A 23651-nucleotide genomic window follows, 5' to 3' on the forward strand; every position below is an offset into this window, starting at 1 on the left:
TAGTGCTCTTGCTAATGTATAATATGTGTTATAGAGATACCTAGGTAGTATCTCTAGCACTACATGACAGGTAATAGTGCTGTTATCTAGTGCTCTTGCTAATGTATAATATTGTGTGTTATAGAGATACCTAGGTAGTATCTCTAGCACTACATGACAGGTAATAGTGCTGTTATCTAGTGCTCTTGCTAATGTATAATATTGTGTTATAGAGATACCAAGGTAGTATCTGTAGCACTACATGACAGGTAATAGTGATGTTATCTAGTGCTCTTGCTAATGTATAATATTGTGTTATAGAGATACCTAGGTAGCATCTGTAGCACTACATGACAGGTAATAGTGCTGTTATCTAGTGCTCTTGCTAATGTATAATATTGTGTGTTATAGAGATACCTAGGTAGTATCTGTAGCACTACATGACAGGTAATAGTGCTGTTATCTAGTGCTCTTGCTAATGTATAATATTATGTTATAGAGATACCTAGGTAGTATCTGTAGCACTACATGACAGGTAATAGTGCTGTTATCTAGTGCTCTTGCTAATATATAATATTGTGTGTTATAGAGATACCTAGGTAGTATCTGTAGCACTACATGTCAGGTAATAGTGCTGTTATCTAGTGCTCTTGCTAATGTATAATATTGTGTGTTATAGAGATACCTAGTTAGTATGTGTAGCACTACATGACAGGTAATAGTGCTGTTATCTAGTGCTCTTGCTAATGTATAATATTGTGTTATAGAGATACCTAGGTAGTATCTGTAGCACTACATGACAGGTAATAGTGCTGTTATCTAGTGCTCTTGCTAATGTATAATATTGTGTTATAGAGATACCTAGGTAGTATCTGTAGCACTACATGACAGGTAATAGTGCTGTTATCTAGTGCTCTTGCTAATGTATAATATTGTGTGTTATAGAGATACCTAGGTAGCATCTGTAACACTACATGACAGGTAATAGTGCTGTTATCTAGTGCTCTTGCTAATGTATAATATGTGTTATAGAGATACCTAGGTAGTATCTGTAGCACTACATGACAGGTAATAGTGCTGTTATCTAGTGCTCTTGCTAATGTATAATATTGTGTGTTATAGAGATACCTAGGTAGTATCTGTAGCACTACATGACAGGTAATAGTGCTGTTATCTAGTGCTCTTGCTAATGTATATTATTATGTGTTATAGAGATACCTAGGTGGTATCTGTAGCACTACATGTCAGGTAATAGTGCTGTTATCTAGTGCTCTTGCTAATGTATAATATTGTGTTATAGAGATACCTAGGTAGTATCTGTAGCACTACATGACAGGTAATAGTGCTGTTATCTAGTGCTCTTGGTAATGTATAATATTGTGTGTTATAGAGATACCTAGGTAGCATCTGTAGCACTACATGACAGGTAATAGTGCTGTTATCTAGTGCTCTTGCTAATGTATAATATTGTGTGTTACAGAGATACCTAGGTAGCATCTGTAGCACTACATGACAGGTAATAGTGCTGTTATCTAGTGCTCTTGCTAATGTATAACACTGTAGCAAAACTGCTGCCATATAGTGCTAGACACGTGCACACTCCTAAACTTACCTTCCTGATTTTCAACAAAGGATAACAAGAAATCAAATACATTTTGATATTAGTAAATTGGAAAAGTTAACAAAATTGTATATTCTGTCTAAATTGTGAAAGAAAAATATTGGGTTTTATGTCCCTTTAACATACATTAGATCTTAGATGCTTAGATCTGTGCACAAGCTAATTTCAAAGGCTATTCACGCTCTGCTCTAAAATAGCAAAACCTGAACATTGTTAATTTTTTAGAATGCTTTTCATACATATATCTTGTACGGAGATATGAGTAACATATCTTTAATAGGTATAGGGTATTAAAAAATGACAAACATGGTAAGCAAGAGAACTGCAATCTAAACTCCCCCACATGCTATGCTGTCTTTCCAAAAGCTCTGACATTTTCTGAAGCCCTAGTGCTTTACCCTGATGATCATACTGGTTTTTCCTGCTTACCTGGGCGCCTGACAATGACCTCGGTCATCCCGGAAGCCTCTTCTGCTAGTCGGTACCAGGCCTGGTTAGGATCCATCACCCATTCCTGCACGTGACAGTAGTAGCTGCCACTGTCATTGTGTCGTGCTCCCTGTAGAGTCAGAGTGTACTGTCCAGGTGAGGTCAACTCAAGTTGCAAACGACCACGCATGGCAGCCTCCTCAGCATAAGTTCCATACTCCGTCCCAGATCCGCTGCGAACAATCAACTTGCCATCAGCACTGGCAGGCTGGTGTGCGAACCAAAGAATCATGAAACGAGAGTCTGAGGTCGTCTGAGAGCGCACAGAACACGTGAGAGTAACCGAGGAGCCTTCCAAGACGCTTATAGAGCGCATCACTTTACTGACCTGGAGCCGGGACACTGTGTGAGAACAAGCACATAACTTAATTATAGAGTTCAGGATAGTCTATAGGAACAAACACAAAACCTTATACTACACAGGACACCTAGTAGTGCATATTCATACAGCGCTAGATACAGCATGACCACACAACCATATTACTTTATGTGTGCAGCACTGCATTGTATCAGACAAGCATATTATTTATAATAAATAAAAAAATAGGAAAATTACTCATTTTTTTTATATTCAGCTACCATGCGAATTCATGCGCTATTCATGCGAGTGCTCCAGTTAACAAATATTAAAGGGACACTGAACCCAATTTTTTTCTTTTGTGATTCATATACAGCATGCAATTTTAAGCAACTTTCTAATTGACTCCTATTATCAAATTGTCTTCATTCTCTTGGTATCTTTATTTGAAATGCAAGAATGTAAGTTTAGATGCCGGCCCATTTTTGGTGAACACACTGTGTTCTTGCGGATTGGTGGATAAATTCACCCACTAATAAACAAGTGCTTTCCATGGTCTGAACCAAAAAAGTAGCTTAGATGCCTTTTTCAAATAAAGAAAGCAAGAGAACGAAGAAAAAATTGATAATAGGTGTAAATTAGAAAGTTGCTTAAAAATGCATGCTTTATCTGAATCACGAAAGAAAAAATTTGGGTTCAGTGTCCCTTTAATATAAAAAAGATTTTCTTGGGACAAAGAATTTTGGCAAACACCCATTGAAAAAGACACCAATTGGTGTCGAAACGTTTGGGAATGCTGTGATACATTTTCGTGAGGATTAAAAATTTATGCAAAAGACCGGAGAGTGAAGAGTCTGTTTCTTCCTTACTTGGGGGTGATCGTAACACTATATATATATGTTTTGTTACCTAGAACAGCAGCTGTGGCTTTATAACAAAAATACAGTTTGTTAAGGTCGATGTGCAAGTGTCAGGGATATAGTCACGTCCATATGCAAATGTCAGGGATATAGTCACGTCCATATGCAGGTGTCAGGGATATAGTCACATCCATATGCAAGTGTCAGGGATATAGTCACATCCATATGCAGGTGTCAGGGATATAGTCACGTCCATATACAGGTGTCAGGGATATAGTCAAATCCATATGCAAGTGTCAGGGATATAGTCACATCCATATGCAGGTGTCAGGGATATAGTCACATCCATATACAGGTGTCAGGGATATAGTCACGTCCATATACAAGTGTAAGGGATATAGTCACATCCATATACAGGTGTCAGGGATATAGTCACATCCATATACAGGTGTCAGGGATATAGTCACATCCATATACAGTTGTCAGGGATATAATCACATCCATATGCAGGTGTCAGGGATATAGTCACATCCATATGCAAGTGTCAGGGATATAGTCACGTCCATATGCAGGTGTCAGGGATATAGTCACATCTATATGCAGGTGTCAGGGATATAGTCACATCCATATACAGGTGTCAGGGATATAGTCACATCCATATACAGGTGTCAGGGATATAGTCACGTCCATATGCAGGTGTCAGGGATATAGTCACGTCCATATACAGGTGTCAGGGATATAGTCACGTCCATATGCAAGTGTCAGGGATATAGTCACATCCATATGCAGGTGTCAGGGATATAGTCACATCCATATACAGGTGTCAGGGATATAGTCACATCCATATACAGGTGTCAGGGATATAGTCACATCCATATACAGTTGTCAGGGATATAATCACATCCATATGCAGGTGTCAGGGATATAGTCACATCCATATGCAAGTGTCAGGGATATAGTCACGTCCATATGCAGGTGTCAGGGATATAGTCACGTCCATATGCAGGTGTCAGGGATATAGTCACATCCATATACAGGTGTCAGGGATATAGTCACATCCATATACAGGTGTCAGGGATATAGTCACATCCATATACAGGTGTCAGGGATATAGTCACATCCATATGCAGGTGTCCGGGATATAGTCACATCCATATGCAGGTGTCAGGGATATAGTCACGTCCATATGCAGGTGTCAGGGATATAGTCACGTCCATATGCAGGTGTCAGGGATATAGTCACGTCTATATGCAGGTGTCAGGGATATAGTCACGTCCATATGCAGGTGTCAGGGATATAGTCACGTCCATATGCAGGTGTCAGGGATATAGTCACGTCCATATGCAGGTGTCAGGGATATAGTCACGTCCATATGCAGGTGTCAGGGATATAGTCACGTCTATATGCAGGTGTCAGGGATATAGTCACGTCCATATGCAGGTGTCAGGGATATAGTCACGTCCATATGCAGGTGTCAGGGATATAGTCACGTCCATATGCAGGTGTCAGGGATATAGTCACGTCTATATGCAGGTGTCAGGGATATAGTCACATCCATATACAGGTGTCAGGGATATAGTCACGTCCATATGCAGGTGTCAGGGATATAGTCACATCCATATGCAGGTGTCAGGGATATAGTCACATCCATATACAGGTGTCAGGGATATAGTCACATCCATATGCAGGTGTCAGGGATATAGTCACATCCATATGCAAGTGTCAGGGATATAGTCACATCCATATGCAAGTGTCAGGGATATAGTCACATCCATATACAGGTGTCAGGGATATAGTCACGTCCATATGCAGGTGTCAGGGATATAGTCACATCCATATGCAAGTGTCAGGGATATAGTCACGTCCATATACAGGTGTCAGGGATATAGTCACGTCCATATGCAGGTGTCAGGGATATAGTCACATCCATATGCAAGTGTCAGGGATATAGTCACATCCATATGCAGGTGTCAGGGATATAGTCACGTCCATATACAGGTGTCAGGGATATAGTCACGTCCATATGCAGGTGTCAGGGATATAGTCACGTCCATATGCAGGTGTCAGGGATATAGTCATGTCCATATGCAGGTGTCAGGGATATAGTCACATCCATATACAGGTGTCAGGGATATAGTCACATCCATATACAGGTGTCAGGGATATAGTCACATCCATATACAGGTGTCAGGGATATAGTCACATCCATATGCAAGTGTCAGGGATATAGTCACATCCATATACAGGTGTCAGGGATATAGTCACATCCATATACAGGTGTCAGGGATATAGTCACATCCATATGCAAGTGTCAGGGATATAGTCACATCCATATGCAAGTGTCAGGGATATAGTCACATCCACATGCAGGTGTCAGGGATATAGTCACGTCCATATGCAGGTGTCAGGGATATAATCACATCCATATACAGGTGTCAGGGATATAGTCACGTCCATATGCAGGTGTCAGGGATATAGTCACGTCCATATGCAGGTGTCAGGGATATAATCACATCCATATGCAGGTGTCAGGGATATAGTCACATCCATATGCAGGTGTCAGGGATATAGTCACATCCATATGCAGGTGTCAGGGATATAGTCACGTCCATATACAGGTGTCAGGGATATAGTCACGTCCATATGCAGGTGTCAGGGATATAGTCACGTCCATATACAGGTGTCAGGGATATAGTCACGTCCATATGCAGGTGTCAGGGATATAGTCACGTCCATATGCAAGTGTCAGGGATATAGTCACGTCCATATGCAGGTGTCAGGGATATAATCACGTCCATATACAGGTGTCAGGGATATAGTCACGTCCATATGCAGGTGTTAGGGATATAGTCACGTCCATATGCAGGTGTCAGGGATATAGTCACATCCATATGCAGGTGTCAGGGATATAGTCACATCCATATGCAGGTGTCAGGGATATAGTCACGTCCATATACAGGTGTCAGGGATATAGTCACGTCCATATGCAGGTGTCAGGGATATAGTCACATCCATATACAGGTGTCAGGGATATAGTCACGTCCATATGCAGGTGTCAGGGATATAGTCACATCCATATGCAGGTGTCAGGGATATAGTCACGTCCATATGCAAGTGTCAGGGATATAGTCACATCCATATGCAGGTGTCAGGGATATAGTCACATCCATATACAGGTGTCAGGGATATAGTCACATCCATATGCAGGTGTCAGGGATATAGTCACATCCATATGCAGGTATCAGAGATATAGTCACATCCATATGCAGGTGTCAGGGATATAGTCACATCCATATGCAGGTGTAAGGGATATAGTCACATCCATATGCAGGTGTCAGGGATATAGTCACATCCATATGCAGGTGTCAGGGATATAGTCACATCCATATGCAGGTGTCAGGGATATAGTCACATCCATATACAGGTGTCAGGGATATAGTCACGTCCATATGCAGGTGTCAGGGATATAGTCACATCCATATACAGGTGTCAGGGATATAGTCACGTCTATATGCAGGTGTCAGGGATATAGTCACGTCCATATGCAGGTGTCAGGGATATAGTCACATCCATATACAGGTGTCAGGGATATAGTCACATCCATATACAGGTGTCAGGGATATAGTCACGTCTATATGCAGGTGTCAGGGATATAGTCACGTCTATATGCAGGAGTCAGGGATATAGTCACATCCATATGCAGGAGTCAGGGATACAGTCACATCCATATGCAGGTGTCAGGGATATAGTCACATCCATATGCAGGTGTCAGGTATATAGTCACATCCATATACAGGTGTCAGGGATATAGTCACATCCATATGCAGGTGTCAGGGATATAGTCACATCCATATGCAAGTGTCAGGGATATAGTCACATCCATATGCAGGTGTCAGGGATATAGTCACATCCATATGCAGGTGTCAGGGATATAGTCACATCTATATGCAGGTGTCAGGGATATAGTCACATCTATATGCAGGTGTCAGGGATATAGTCACATCCATATGCAGGTGTCAGGGATATAGTCACATCCATATGCAGGTGTCAGGGATATAGTCACATCTATATGCAGGTGTCAGGGATATAGTCACGTCCATATGCAGGTGTCAGGGATATAGTCACGTCCATATGCAGGTGTCAGGGATATAGTCACATCCATATGCAGGTGTCAGGGATATAGTCACGTCCATATGCAGGTGTCAGGGATATAGTCACATCCATATGCAGGTGTCAGGGATATAGTCACATCCATATGCAGGTGTCAGGGATATAGTCACGTCCATATGCAGGTGTCAGGGATATAGTCACATCCATATGCAGGTGTCAGGGATATAGTCACATCCATATGCAAGTGTCAGGGATATAGTCACATCCATATGCAGGTGTCAGGGATATAGTCACATCCATATGCAGGTGTCAGGGATATAGTCACATCCATATGCAGGTGTCAGGGATATAGTCACATCCATATACAAGTGTCAGGGATATAGTCACATCCATATGCAGGTGTCAGGGATATAGTCACGTCAATATGCAGGTGTCAGGGATATAGTCACATCCATATGCAGGTGTCAGGGATATAGTCACATCCATATACAGGTGTCAGGGATATAGTCACATCCATATGCAGGTGTCAGGGATATAGTAACGTCCATATGCAGGTGTCAGGGATATAGTCACATCCATATACAGGTGTCAGGGATATAGTCACGTCCATATGCAAGTGTCAGGGATATAGTCACATCCATATACAGGTGTCAGGGATATAGTCACATCCATATGCAAGTGTCAGGGATATAGTCACGTCCATATACAGGTGTCAGGGATATAGTCACGTCCATATGCAAGTGTCAGGGATATAGTCACGTCCATATGCAGGTGTCAGGGATATATTCACATCCATATGCAGGTGTCAGGGATATAGTCACATCCATATGCAGGTGTCAGGGATATAGTCACATCCATATGCAGGTGTCAGGGATATAGTCACATCCATATGCAGGTGTCAGGGATATAGTCACATCCATATGCAGGTGTCAGGGATATAGTCACATCCATATGCAGGTGTCAGGGATATAGTCACGTCCATATGCAGGTGTCAGGGATATAGTCACGTCCATATGCAGGTGTCAGGGATATAGTCACGTCCATATGCAGGTGTCAGGGATATAGTCACGTCCATATGCAGGTGTCAGGGATATAGTCACGTCCATATGCAGGTGTCAGGGATATAGTCACGTCCATATACAGGTGTCAGGGATATAGTCACGTCCATATGCAGGTGTCAGGGATATAGTCACGTCCATATGCAGGTGTCAGGGATATAGTCACATCCATATGCAGGTGTCAGGGATATAGTCACATCCATATGCAGGTGTCAGGGATATAGTCACATCCATATGCAGGTGTCAGGGATATAGTCACATCCATATGCAGGTGTCAGGGATATAGTCACATCCATATGCAGGTGTCAGGGATATAGTCACATCCATATACAGGTGTCAGGGATATAGTCACATCCATATACAGGTGTCAGGGATATAGTCACATCCATATACAGGTGTCAGGGATATAGTCACATCCATATGCAAGTGTCAGGGATATAGTCACATCCATATGCAGGTGTCAGGGATATAGTCACATCCATATGCAGGTGTCAGGGATATAGTCACGTCCATATACAGGTGTCAGGGATATAGTCACGTCCATATGCAGGTGTCAGGGATATAGTCACGTCCATATGCAGGTGTCAGGGATATAGTCACGTCCATATGCAGGTGTCAGGGATATAGTCACGTCCATATGCAGGTGTCAGGGATATAGTCACGTCCATATGCAGGTGTCAGGGATATAGTCACGTCCATATGCAGGTGTCAGGGACATAGTCACATCCATATACAGGTGTCAGGGATATAGTCACATCCATATGCAGGTGTCAGGGATATAGTCACATCCATATGCAGGTGTCAGGGATATAGTCACATCCATATACAAGTGTCAGGGATATAGTCACATCCATATGCAGGTGTCAGGGATATAGTCACATCCATATGCAGGTGTCAGGGATATAGTCACGTCAATATGCAGGTGTCAGGGATATAGTCACATCCATATGCAGGTGTCAGGGATATAGTCACATCCATATACAGGTGTCAGGGATATAGTCACATCCATATGCAGGTGTCAGGGATATAGTAACGTCCATATGCAGGTGTCAGGGATATAGTCACATCCATATGCAGGTGTCAGGGATATAGTCACATCCATATGCAGGTGTCAGGGATATAGTCACATCCATATACAGGTGTCAGGGATATAGTCACATCCATATGCAGGTGTCAGGGATATAGTCACATCCATATGCAGGTGTCAGGGATATAGTCACGTCCATATGCAGGTGTCAGGGATATAGTCACATCCATATGCAGGTGTCAGGGATATAGTCACATCCATATGCAGGTGTCAGGGATATAGTCACATCCATATGCAGGTGTCAGGGATATAGTCACATCCATATGCAGGTGTCAGGGATATAGTCACATCCATATGCAGGTGTCAGGGATATAGTCAGGTCCATATGCAAGTGTCAGGGATATAGTCACATCCATATGCAGGTGTCAGGGATATAGTCAGGTCCATATGCAAGTGTCAGGGATATAGTCACATCCATATGCAGGTGTCAGGGATATAGTCACGTCCATATGCAAGTGTCAGGGATATAGTCACGTCCATATGCAGGTGTCAGGGATATAGTCACATCCATATACAGGTGTCAGGGATATAGTCACATCCATATGCAGGTGTCAGGGATATAGTCACGTCCATATGCAGGTGTCAGGGATATAGTCACATCCATATACAGGTGTCAGGGATATAGTCACATCCATATACAAGTGTCAGGGATATAGTCACATCCATATGCAGGTGTCAGGGATATAGTCACATCCATATGCAGGTGTCAGGGATATAGTCACAACCATATGCAGGTGTCAGGGATATAGTCACATCCATATGCAGGTGTCAGGGATATAGTCACAACCATATGCAGGTGTCAGGGATATAGTCACAACCATATGCAGGTGTCAGGGATATAGTCACATCCATATGCAGGTGTCAGGGATATAGTCACATCCATATGCAGGTGTCAGGGATATAGTCACGTCCATATGCAGGTGTCAGGGATATAGTCACGTCCATATGCAGGTGTCAGGGATATAGTCTTTGTGATATATACGTGCTTTGTGTATTGTAATTTTCCAAAATGATGTTTTGTTGCCATCAGTGCACTTAATATGGATGTGCAAGTATTTGTTTTATAGCACTATAACATTAAGACACTGAACAATTAGGTTATATTGGTATTTTAATACAGCATAATGCACAGGAACACCCTAAATATTATTGCTGCAGGGGGAACAACACACACAAAACAGGAACACACAATTCTGCAAGGTGATGCAGGGTAAGGCACAACCTCTACCTGTGCTCTGGCCCTCGCCAGCGGCACCCTCTATCTATGCTCTGGGCCCTCGCCAGCGGCACCCTCTATCTATGCTCTGGGCCCTCGCCAGCGGCACCCTCTATCTATGTTCTGGGCACTCGCCAGCGGCACCCTCTATCTGTGCTCTGGGCACTCGCCAGCAGCACCCTCTATCTATGCTCTGGGCCCTCGCCAGCGGCACCCTCTATCTATGCTCTGGGTCCTCGCCAGCGGCACCCTCTATCTATGCTCTGGGTCCTTGCCAGCGGCACCCTCTATCTATGCTCTGGGTCCTCGCCAGCGGCACCCTCTATCTATGCTCTGGGTCCTCGCCAGCGGCACCCTCTATCTATGCTCTAGGTCCTCGCCAGCGGCACCCTCTATCTATGCTCTGGGTCCTCACCAGCGGCACCCTCTATCTATGCTCTCGCCCTCGCCAGCGGCATCCTCTATCTGTGCTCTGGCCCTCGCCAGCGGCACCCTCTATCTGTGGTCAGGCCCTCGCTAGCGGCACCCTCTACCTTTGCTCTGGCCCTCGCCAGCAGCACTACGGCCTGGCCCTTGCCCCCAGCACCAACACAGTCCCAATCTCCCAACCAACTTCCTGAACAACCTCACCAATTCCAGCTGCAACCAACACAGTCTTATCCTTTTATGCAGCTACTCTCCACCACCCTTAATGCCTTCCCCAACCCAACTCCTATATTTCCCCTCACTTCAGTATATCCATTGTCATTCAGTACTACTCAGAATGTTCTCTGAAACACTGACCAGGACAGTCTAAGCCAGTCCCAGCCTACATAATGATCATGGGCACACTGCTACCAGATGCCTGCAGACACCACATTTCCCCCCAATGTCCCCAAGCAGCACGCTCCCCCTTCTAGTGTCCCCGAGCCTTGTGCCCTTCACATTTCGCTTTAAGCTTTTTCATGTGTTATTTTTCTGTATGATATTGGCACCACAGCTCTTCCATAACTTGTCTCCTTAACAACTGCTGCCAAGGGGATCCACGTTGTCATGGAAACAGTATGCACAGAGATGTGGGAGTGTAACGTGGGATGGGAGCAGAAATAGTGTCAGAGGATGGAGGAAGTCCCAGCATGCTCTGGGCTTGTATGCAGATTAGGAGAGCAAAACACCACCCACTGCAGGGTGACCGAGATATAAATAAGATCACACAAAATAATCTTAACAAAATGGGCTCCTTCATCTTTCTGCAGATGAAAAACACACTAGATACAGGCAGTCATACAAGTCTGAACAGACACAGGCTACATAATAAAGTCATGGGGCGGATGGTGTATACGAGAGACAGCGCAGTGTGCGGTTTCTTTCCAGAAGTTGAGAAGCACACATCTCAGGTGACCCTAACCCTATGAGATAGAAATTTGCTCTAAATCTTTTGAGATTGGACAAACTCATCTGCCTAAAAAGACCTGCAACATCCAACTCATCAAATCTTACATGTCCTGCTTTAAAGGGACACTGAACCCAAATTTTTTCTTTCGCGATTTAGATAGAGCATGACATTTTAAGCAACTTTTTAATTTACTCCTATTATCAAATTTTCTTTATTCTCTTGGTATCTTTATTTGAAATGCAAGAATGTAAGTTTAGATGCCGGCCCATTTTGGTAAACAACCTGGGTTGTTCTTGATGATTGGTGGATAAATTCATCCACCAATAAAGTGCTGTCCAGAGGTCTGAACCAAAAAAAAAAAACCTTAGATGCCTTTATTTTCAAATACAGATAGCAAGAGAATGAAGAAAATTTGATAATAGGAGTAAATTAGAAGGTTGCTTAAAATTGCTGTTCTATCTGAATCACGAAAGAAAAAATTTGGGTTCAGTTTAGCTCTGCTCTCATCTTCTGCCATATCTGCTCCCCAACTGAAATTTACTCTCCTCGCCTGCCTCTAAAAACAGACTCTCACCAAGATCAGACTCTCTTCATCTTGATATACTGGATCCAACCAACTCCATTTCTCTAAACCAGTGTTTTTCAACCAGTGTGCCGTGAGAGATCCTCAGGTGTGCCGCGGCTGACTGACAACAGTGTGACATATTTTTTACACATTGCTTGTTTTTTACTCCCAGTACAGGGGTAGTTTGTAGGAGGCATGGTATAACAGCACAATACATACAGTATGTGTGTGTTTGTGTGTATGTGTATATATATGCTGTATTAGGCTACAACGTGTGATTTTTTTTTTTTAATTTTGGGATGGTGGTGTGCCACAGGATTTTTTAAAGTAAAAAAGTGTGCCACGGCAAAAAAAAAGGTTAAAAATCACTGCTCTAAACCATGCTTCCAAACAATACCTACTCCCCCACACCACAAAAGCTGCCCTTAAACTTGGTGACCTGCTGCAGCTGCCTCTCCAGAGGACTCCTGGGTACTAAAATCTACATAAAGCAGTGATATGTTCATCTTTAACTTCATCTGTTAAACATTTCTGCTGTCCTAAATCAGATCATCTTCCTCCTAAAAATCTGCTTCATCTTCTGGATCAGACAAACAGATTTTACTAAAATCATAACCACATCTCAAAAATAAACTGCTCCCCACATTGTTCCAAAAACATATTCCTAACATTGTGCATCAAATATTCTTCCAAACTGAAGCAGAAAACCCTCTAGCTAGGAGTAAAACCTGTATTTTGTACAGATGAACATTCTTCAATGCGCCCTATTCATTAGGACTGAAAGAAATGATAGCTATATGGCACATCTGACACCTCTTTTGTTTTAAAGAGCAGGAAATATCCATTTCACAGGAGCAGTAGCTGGGCCCAGACAGCGTGTTACTGTGACTCCTGAGCGTCCTACCAGACTGCATGAACTGACTACAGCTAGAACATGTAATAAAGAGATTGAAGAATTTAGCAATTACTTCTGTACCCCCTCCCCATCTAGGGGATCTCTGGCCGCTGGTGCTGAGCGATATACACTTCTAATAAACACAAATGGCACTTCTGGGCTTAAAGCGGCACTTTGCAATGTGAGAGCAATGCTGCACAGAGGAAAGCAAGGAGATGCTAATAACCCAGAGTTTATGAGCTCAGGAAGCCAAGGGAAAAAGAAAATGAAAGGGAGGGAAGAAAATATATGAAATAGAGAGACAGAATCAGAGAGTGAGGGATAGAGGCGGAGAGAGGGTAGGAAACACAAGGAGGAAGAGACAGAAAAAGAGGGGAAAGAAAATATACTAGCGAAAGGGCAGAGATTTACAGGAAGAATATTAATAATGTTAACACTCACCAGACTGTACATTAGTATTGCTGTATGTGTGTATGAGAGGAGGTTGGCACTGCCCATCACCAGGCTGTACATTAGTATTGCTGTATGTGTGTATGAGAGGAGGTTGGCACTGCCCATCACCAGACTGTACATTAGTATTGCTGTATGTGTAACATAGTAACATAGTAACATAGTAGATAAGGTTGAAAAAAGACTGAAGTCCATCGAGTTCAACCTATACAAATCTAAAATACTTACAAAAAGCTCCAGTTAAGCTTAAATAACCCCATTAAAATGTGACCCATTTAATACTAGCAATCATATCCATGAATTTTGTTTATATACAGAAATTTATCCAGACTATTTTTAAATGTATCTATGGTATTGGCATTCACTACCTCCTTTGGTAATGAGTTCCACAATTTTATTGCTCTTACAGTGAAAAAACGTTTCCGTTGCAGGAGATTAAATCTCCTTTCCTCCAACCTTAAATTATGACCTCTTGTCAGAACCAATTTTCTTGGAATAAAAAGAGCTTCTGCCATCTCTGTATATGGGCCTTGAATATATTTATATAAAGTAATCATGTCACCTCTCAAGCGCCTTTTTTCTAAAGAGAACAGACCCAGTTTGGCTAGCCTCTCCTCATAGGTTAATTTCTCCAATCCCCTTATTAGCTTTGTGGCCCTTCTCTGAACTTTTTCTAGTTCTGCAATATCTTTTTTAGCAATCGGTCCCCAGAACTGCACTCCAAACTCAAGGTGAGGTCTTACCAGGGCTTTATATAATGACAGAATTATGCTTTCCTCCCTTGAATCAATGCCTCTTTTAATACATGCTAGTATCTTATTAGCCTTTGAAGCCGCTGCCCTGCATTGTGCACTCATTTTTAGCTTGTTATCTATTACTACTCCCAAATCCCTTTCCTCCTGTGTTTGGCTAAGTCTTGTCCCATTTAAAAAATACATAGCCTGCTTATTTTTACTTCCAAAATGTAGAACCTTACATTTTTCCGTATTAAATCTCATTTTCCATTCACTTGCCCATAGTTCTAATTTTCGCAAATCCCTTTGCAAAGAGAGTTCATCCTGCTCTGACCTAATGACCTTACTTAACTTAGTATCATCTGCAAAAATAGAGATGTCGCTATTTAATCCTTGCTCCAAGTCATTTATAAAAATATTAAAAAGAACAGGGCCCAGTACTGATCCCTGGGGGACGCCACTGATTACCTTTGTCCAATCTGAGTATGATCCATTTACTGCTACTCGTTGCTCCCTATCTTTTATCCAGTTATTTATCCATGAGCTAACATTTTCAGCTATTCCCAGTCCCTTAATTTTGTGCATTAATCTCTCATGTGGCACTGTATCGAATGCCTTTGCAAAATCTAAGTATATCACATCAACTGATTCCCCTTTATCTATATTTTTACTTACTTCCTCGTAGAATCTAATTAGATTAGTTTGACATGATCTATTTCTCCTAAAGCCATGCTGATTAGAACTCATAATCTTGTTTACACGAATATGCTCATCAATATAATCCCTTATAATCCCTTCAAATATCTTCCCCACTATTGATGTCAGACTAACTGGTCTATAGCTTCCTGGATCATCCCTGCTTCCCTTTTTGAAGAGTGGCACCACATCAGCTTTACGCCAATCCTGGGGTACCATGCCTGAGGATAATGAGTCTTGAAAAATTAAGAGTAAAGGTTTGTCTATAACAGTGCTAAGTTCACTTAACACCCTTGGGTGTATTCCATCTGGGCCTGGAGTTTTATTTACCTTAATATTTTCCATTTTTTTCCTGATATCCTCTAAACAAAACCCAGTTAGTGGTATGGACTGGCATGTTCTATTATGTTCCAAAGTATCATTCAATGGTTCCTCTCTTGTGTATACTGAAGAAAAAAACTGGTTTAGTACCTCAGCCTTCTCCCTGTCATTATTTATCATGCTACCCTCCACACATTTTAATGTACCTATATTATCCTTCTTAGATTTTTTGCTATTTATGTACTTAAAGAACCTTTTAGGGTTAGACTTAGAATCCTTGGCAATTAATTTTTCATTTTCAATTTTGGCTAATTTGATTGCATTTTTGCATGCTTTGTTACATTCCTTATAAATATTGTATGCTGAGTCTGTACTATTTTCTTTTAATAATTTAAATGCCCTACGTTTTTTCCTAATTTCTTTTAACACATTTTTATTTAGCCATAACGGCTTATTTTTTTTATTTTTATTTTTATAACCATATGGTATGTATTGATATGTATATTTATTTAACAAATTTTTAAATATTATCCATTTATCCTCTGTATTTTTATTAGAAAATACATTGTCCCAATTTATATTATTTAATGATTTCCTTAAATCGTTGAATTTTGCTTTCTTGAAATTAAAAGTCTTAGTTAAGCCTTTAAAACACTGCATATGAAAAGAGATTTCAAATGTGACCATGTTATGATCACTGTTACCCAAATGTTCTTTAACTTCTATGTTTGATATTATATCTGTATTGTTTGATAGCACTAAATCCAATATAGCTTTACTCCTAGTTGGCTCCTCTATTAATTGTGACAAGAAGTTATCCCTGAGAACATTTAAAAATCTATCCCCCTTAGCTGAATTACTAGTTTCATTGGCCCAGTTTATATCAGGGTAGTTAAAATCTCCCATAATTACAGCACTGTTATTAGCAGCCTTACCTATTTGTATAAGTAGTTGAGTTTCCTCTGGGTCACTAATGTTGGGAGGCTTGTAGCATGTTCCTAGTAATATTTTTTTAGGATTTTTCCCCCCACTCTTTATTTCAACCCACAGGGTCTCTACATTGTCACTTGTATCATAAATATCTTCCCTTATTGTAGGTTTAAGGTTAGATTTAATATACATGCAGATTCCTCCACCCCTTTTATTATTCCTGTCCCTCCTAAATAATGTATACCCCTCTAAGTTAACTGCCCAGTCATGTGAATCATCCCACCAAGTTTCAGTTATACTGATAACATCATAGTCCTCTTCTGCAACTAAGAGCGTCAGCTCCCCCATTTTACCTGTCATGCTTCTTGCATTTGTTGTCATACATTTAATTTTCATGTGCTTTCTGCTGCTACTTGGTGTACTTTCCTCTATACTTTCTAATGTGACATTTCTTAAGTCATCCCTTCCTTGAGATATTAATGGAGTGACATATTCAGACACTGATCTCTCTGTTCTATTTTGTTCTAATTGACCCTCCCCCCCTTTGCCTAGTTTAAAAGGTTCTCTAAACGTGCTACCATCCTTTCCCCCAACACACCAGCACCCATGTCATTCAGGTGCAATCCATCCTTACTGTACAATTTGTACCCTAGTGAAAAATCAGCCCAGTGTTCTAAAAAGTCAAACCCCTCATTTTTACACCATGTTTTTAGCCATGAATTAACAGACCTTAGCTCCTTCTGCCTTACTGAGTTAACACACGGCACTGGTAATATCTCAGAAAATATTACTTTGGATGTCCTTGCTTTAAGCTTGCTACCTAACTCCCTGAAGTCATTTTTTAGGACTCTCCATCTCCCACTGATTTCTTCATTAGTACCAATATGCACCATGACTGCAGGATCAGACCCGCATCCCTCTAACAATCTATCAATACGCTCCACAATATGCCTAACACGAGCCCCTGGAAGACAGCAAACTGTTCTATGTAAAGGGTCTGGATGACAAATTACCCTATCAACCTTCCTTATAATAGAGTCTCCTACCACCAACATCTGCCTCTGGCCCTGACTTGTATGCCCCTCTTCCATGACAGAAGGACTGCCCACCATAGTATGCTCCTCTTCCACAGCTAAAGGACTGTTCACTATACTAGGCAACACGGCCCTCTCTGACACTGCCACCCCTGAACTGATATCCCCAACATCTTCACTTAATCTTGCAAATCTATTGGGGTGTACCAGCTCAGAACTGGCCTGTCTCTTCCGCTTACTTCGCCCTCTAACTGTGACCCAGCTACATCCTGGAGTCTCCTCATCTGAATCCTCCCCATTCCCACTGCTGGAACCATTAACAACCAGCTCAGTCCTATCCATTTCCCTTTCAAGTGTCTGAATTTCATGTAGTGTTGCAATTCGTTCCTCCAGATCCCCAATACGAGTTTCTAAAGAGACAATATGCTCGCACTTGCCACAAACATATAATCCCAGAAGCGGCTGCTCCAGTGATGCAAACATGTGGCAAGCTGTACACTGAATGAGATTCTCACACATTCTTAATAAAAGGTTTAACTTAAAAGTATAAAATAAATATATTTCCCCTTGGTTACCCCAAAACCTTGTTTGCCTAACTACCTTGGTTAGCTATTATACTTAAACAGACAATGTTACTTTAACAGAGAATCAATACAGCAAGCCTAAAAGAGCAAGCTCACAGAGTAAATGTGCTAAATTTATAGGCTTCCAAGGCCCAAACAGGTGAAAATAATCCCACCCCTAATTACCCACACAGACAGAAAAAAAAAAAAAAATGGAATGCTAGAAATAAAGTTATTTAGTTATTTCCTTTTTTTAAAATAAAAATGCAACCCTTGCAAAGCAAATAATTTAGAAAATAGCTTGGTTAGCTATTATACTTAAACAGACAATGTTACTTTAACAGAGAATGAATACAGCAAGCCTAAAAGAGGAGGTTGGCACTGCCCATCACCAGACTGTACATTAGTATTGCTGTATGTGTGTATGAGAGGAGGCTGGCACTGCCCATCACCAGAGTGTACATTAGTATTGCTGTATGTGTGTATGAGAGGACGCTGGCACTGCCCATCACCAGGCTGTACATTAGTATTGCTGTATGTGTGTATGAGAGGAGGCTGGCACTGCCCATCACCAGACTGTACATTAGTATTGCTGTATGTGTGTATGAGAGGACGCTGGCACTGCCCATCACCAGACTGTACATTAGTATTGCTGTATGTGTGTATGAGAGGAGGTTGGCACTGCCCATCACCAGGCTGTACATTAGTATTGCTGTATGTGTGTATGAGAGGAGGTTGGCACTGCCCATCACCAGACTGTACATTAGTATTGCTGTATGTGTGTATACGGGGAGGCTGGCACTGCCCATCACCAGGCTGTACATTAGTATTGCTGTATGTGTGTATGAGAGGAGGCTGGCACTGCCCATCACCAGGCTGTACATTAGTATTGCTGTATGTGTGTATGAGAGGACGCTGGCACTGCCCATCACCAGGCTGTACATTAGTATTGCTGTATGTGTGTATGAGAGGAGGTTGGCACTGCCCATCACCAGACTGTACATTAGTATTGCTGTATGTGTGTATGAGAGGACGCTGGCACTGCCCATCACCAGGCTGTACATTAGTATTGCTGTATGTGTGTATGAGAGGAGGCTGGCACTGCCCATCACCAGACTGTACATTAGTATTGCTGTATGTGTGTATGAGAGGAGGTTGGCACTGCCCATCACCAGACTGTACATTAGTATTGCTGTATGTGTGTATGAGAGGAGGTTGGCACTGCCCATCACCAGACTGTACATTAGTATTGCTGTATGTGTGTATGAGAGGAGGTTGGCACTGCCCATCACCAGACTGTACATTAGTATTGCTGTATGTGTGTATACGGGGAGGCTGGCACTGCCCATCACCAGGCTGTACATTAGTATTGCTGTATGTGTGTATGAGAGGAGGCTGGCACTGCCCATCACCAGGCTGTACATTAGTATTGCTGTATGTGTGTATGAGAGGAGGCTGGCACTGCCCATCACCAGGCTGTACATTAGTATTGCTGTATGTGTGTATGAGAGGACGCTGGCACTGCCCATCACCAGGCTGTACATTAGTATTGCTGTATGTGTGTATGAGAGGAGGTTGGCACTGCCCATCACCAGACTGTACATTAGTATTGCTGTATGTGTGTATGAGAGGACGCTGGCACTGCCCATCACCAGGCTGTACATTAGTATTGCTGTATGTGTGTATGAGAGGAGGCTGGCACTGCCCATCACCAGACTGTACATTAGTATTGCTGTATGTGTGTATGAGAGGAGGTTGGCACTGCCCATCACCAGACTGTACATTAGTATTGCTGTATGTGTGTATGAGAGGAGGTTGGCACTGCCCATCACCAGACTGTACATTAGTATTGCTGTATGTGTGTATGAGAGGAGGTTGGCACTGCCCATCACCAGACTGTACATTAGTATTGCTGTATGTGTGTATACGGGGAGGCTGGCACTGCCCATCACCAGGCTGTACATTAGTATTGCTGTATGTGTGTATGAGAGGAGGTTGGCACTGCCCATCACCAGACTGTACATTAGTATTGCTGTATGTGTGTATGAGAGGACGCTGGCACTGCCCATCACCAGGCTGTACATTAGTATTGCTGTATGTGTGTATGAGAGGAGGCTGGCACTGCCCATCACCAGACTGTACATTAGTATTGCTGTATGTGTGTATGAGAGGAGGTTGGCACTGCCCATCACCAGACTGTACATTAGTATTGCTGTATGTGTGTATGAGAGGAGGTTGGCACTGCCCATCACCAGACTGTACATTAGTATTGCTGTATGTGTGTATGAGAGGAGGCTGGCACTGCCCATCACCAGACTGTACATTAGTATTGCTGTATGTGTGTATGAGAGAAAGCTGGCACTGCCCATCACCAGACTGTACATTAGTATTGCTGTATGTGTGTATGAGAGGAGTCTGGCACTGCTATCACCAGACTGTACATTAGTATTGCTGTATGTGTGTATGAGAGGAGGCTGGCACTGCCCATCACCAGACTGTACATTAGTATTGCTGTATGTGTGTATGAGAGGAGGCTGGCACTGCCCATCACCAGACTGTACATTAGTATTGCTGTATGTGTGTATGAGAGGAGTCTGGCACTGCTATCACCAGACTGTACATTAGTATTGCTGTATGTGTGTATGAGAGGAGGCTGGCACTGCCCATCACCAGGCTGTACATTAGTATTGCTGTATGTGTGTATGAGAGGAGGCTGGCACTGCCCATCACCAGACTGTACATTAGTATTGCTGTATGTGTGTATGAGAGGAGGTTGGCACTGCCCATCACCAGGCTGTACATTAGTATTGCTGTATGTGTGTATGAGAGGACGCTGGCACTGCCCATCACCAGACTGTACATTAGTATTGCTGTATGTGTGTATGAGAGGACGCTGGCACTGCCCATCACCAGACTGTACATTAGTATTGCTGTATGTGTGTATGAGAGGACGCTGGCACTGCCCATCACCAGGCTGTACATTAGTATTGCTGTATGTGTGTATGAGAGGAGTCTGGCACTGCTATCACCAGACTGTACATTAGTATTGCTGTATGTGTGTATGAGAGGAGGCTGGCACTGCCCATCACCAGGCTGTACATTAGTATTGCTGTATGTGTGTATGAGAGGAGGCTGGCACTGCCCATCACCAGACTGTACATTAGTATTGCTGTATGTGTGTATGAGAGGAGGCTGGCACTGCCCATCACCAGGCTGTACATTAGTATTGCTGTATGTGTGTATGAGAGGAGGCTGGCACTGCCCATCACCAGACTGTACATTAGTATTGCTGTATGTGTGTATGAGAGGAGGCTGGCACTGCCCATCACCAGGCTGTACATTAGTATTGCTGTATGTGTGTATGAGAGGAGGCTGGCACTGCCCATCACCAGACTGTACATTAGTATTGCTGTATGTGTGTATGAGAGGAGGCTGGCACTGCCCATCACCAGACTGTACATTAGTATTGCTGTATGTGTGTATGAGAGGAGGCTGGCACTGCCCATCACCAGGCTGTACATTAGTATTGCTGTATGTGTGTATGAGAGGAGGCTGGCACTGCCCATCACCAGACTGTACATTAGTATTGCTGTATGTGTGTATGAGAGGAGGCTGGCACTGCCCATCACCAGGCTGTACATTAGTATTGCTGTATGTGTGTATGAGAGGAGGCTGGCACTGCCCATCACCAGACTGTACATTAGTATTGCTGTATGTGTGTATGAGAGGAGGCTGGCACTGCCCATCACCAGGCTGTACATTAGTATTGCTGTATGTGTGTATGAGGGGAGGCTGGCACTGCCCATCACTAGACTGTACATTAGTATTGCTGTATGTGTGTATGAGAGGAGGCTGGCACTGCCCATCACCAGACTGTACATTAGCATTGCTGTATGCGTGTATGAGAGGAGGCTGGCACTGCCATCACCAGACTGTACATTAGTATTGCTGTATGTGTGTATGAGAGGAGGCTGGCACTGCCCATCACCAGACTGTACATTAGTATTGCTGTATGTGTGTATGAGGGGAGGCTGGCACTGCCCATCACCAGACTGTACATTAGTATTGCTGTATGTGTGTATGAGAGGAGGCTGGCACTGCCCATCACCAGGCTGTACATTAGTATTGCTGTATGTGTGTATGAGAGGAGGTTGGCACTGCCCATCACCAGACTGTACATTAGTATTGCTGTATGTGTGTATGAGAGGAGGTTGGCACTGCCCATCACCAGGCTGTACATTAGTATTGCTGTATGTGTGTATGAGAGGAGGTTGGCACTGCCCATCACCAGACTGTACATTAGTATTGCTGTATGTGTGTATGAGAGGAGGCTGGCACTGCCCATCACCAGGCTGTACATTAGTATTGCTGTATGTGTGTGTATGAGAGGAGGCTGGCACTGCCATCACCAGACTGTACATTAGTATTGCTGTATGTGTGTATAAGGGGAGGCTGGCACTGCCCATCACCAGACTGTACATTAGTATTGCTGTATGTGTGTATGAGAGGAGGCTGGCACTGCCATCACCAGACTGTACATTAGTATTGCTGTATGTGTGTATGAGAAGAGGCTGGCACTGCCATCACCAGACTGTACATTAATATTGCTGTATGTGTGTATGAGAGGAGGCTGGCACTGCCCATCACCAGGCTGTACATTAGTATTGCTGTATGTGTGTATGAGAGGAGGTTGGCCCTGCCCATCACCAGTCTGTACATTAGTATTGCTGTATGTGTGTATGAGAGGACGCTGGCACTGCCCATCACCAGACTGTACATTAATATTGCTGTATGTGTGTATAAGGGGAGGCTGGCACTGCCCATCACCAGACTGTACATTAGTATTGCTGTATGGGTGTATGAGAGGAGGCTGGCACTGCCCATCACCAGACTGTACATTAGTATTGCTGTATGGGTGTATGAGGAGGTTGGCACTGCCCATCACCAGGCTGTACATTAGTATTGCTGTATGTGTGTATGAGAGGAGGTTGGCCCTGCCCATCACCAGGCTGTACATTAGTATTGCTGTATGTGTGTATGAGAAGAGGTTGGCCCTGCCCATCACCAGGCTGTACATTAGTATTGCTGTATGTGTGTATGAGAGGAGGCTGGCACTGCCCATCACCAGGCTGTACATTAGTATTGCTGTATGTGTGTATGACAGGAGGTTGGCACTGCCCATCACCAGGCTGTACATTAGTATTGCTGTATGTGTGTATGAGAGGAGGTTGGCACTGCCCATCACCAGACTGTACATTAGTATTGCTGTATGTGTGTATGAGAGGAGGCTGGCACTGCCCATCACCAGACTGTACATTAGTATTGCTGTATGTGTGTATGTGAGGAGGCTGGCACTGCCCATCACCAGAC

At 43.0% G+C, this 23651-nt stretch overlaps 1 protein-coding gene across 1 annotated transcript in view; it reads right to left on the reverse strand.

Annotated features, from left to right (window-relative positions):
• The window catches only part of IGSF3 (immunoglobulin superfamily member 3), a 203447-nt gene that overhangs the window by 41140 nt on the left and 138656 nt on the right, over positions 1–23651 (reverse strand). The window contains exon 8 of the mRNA XM_053705755.1: positions 2030–2431. Coding sequence (XP_053561730.1) covers positions 2030–2431 — 402 coding nt within the window. The remainder of the gene's footprint in view (positions 1–2029; positions 2432–23651) is intronic.

This window comes from Bombina bombina, chromosome 3 (genome assembly GCF_027579735.1).
Source record: "Bombina bombina isolate aBomBom1 chromosome 3, aBomBom1.pri, whole genome shotgun sequence".
In the NCBI taxonomy this organism is placed as follows: domain Eukaryota; kingdom Metazoa; phylum Chordata; class Amphibia; order Anura; family Bombinatoridae; genus Bombina; species Bombina bombina.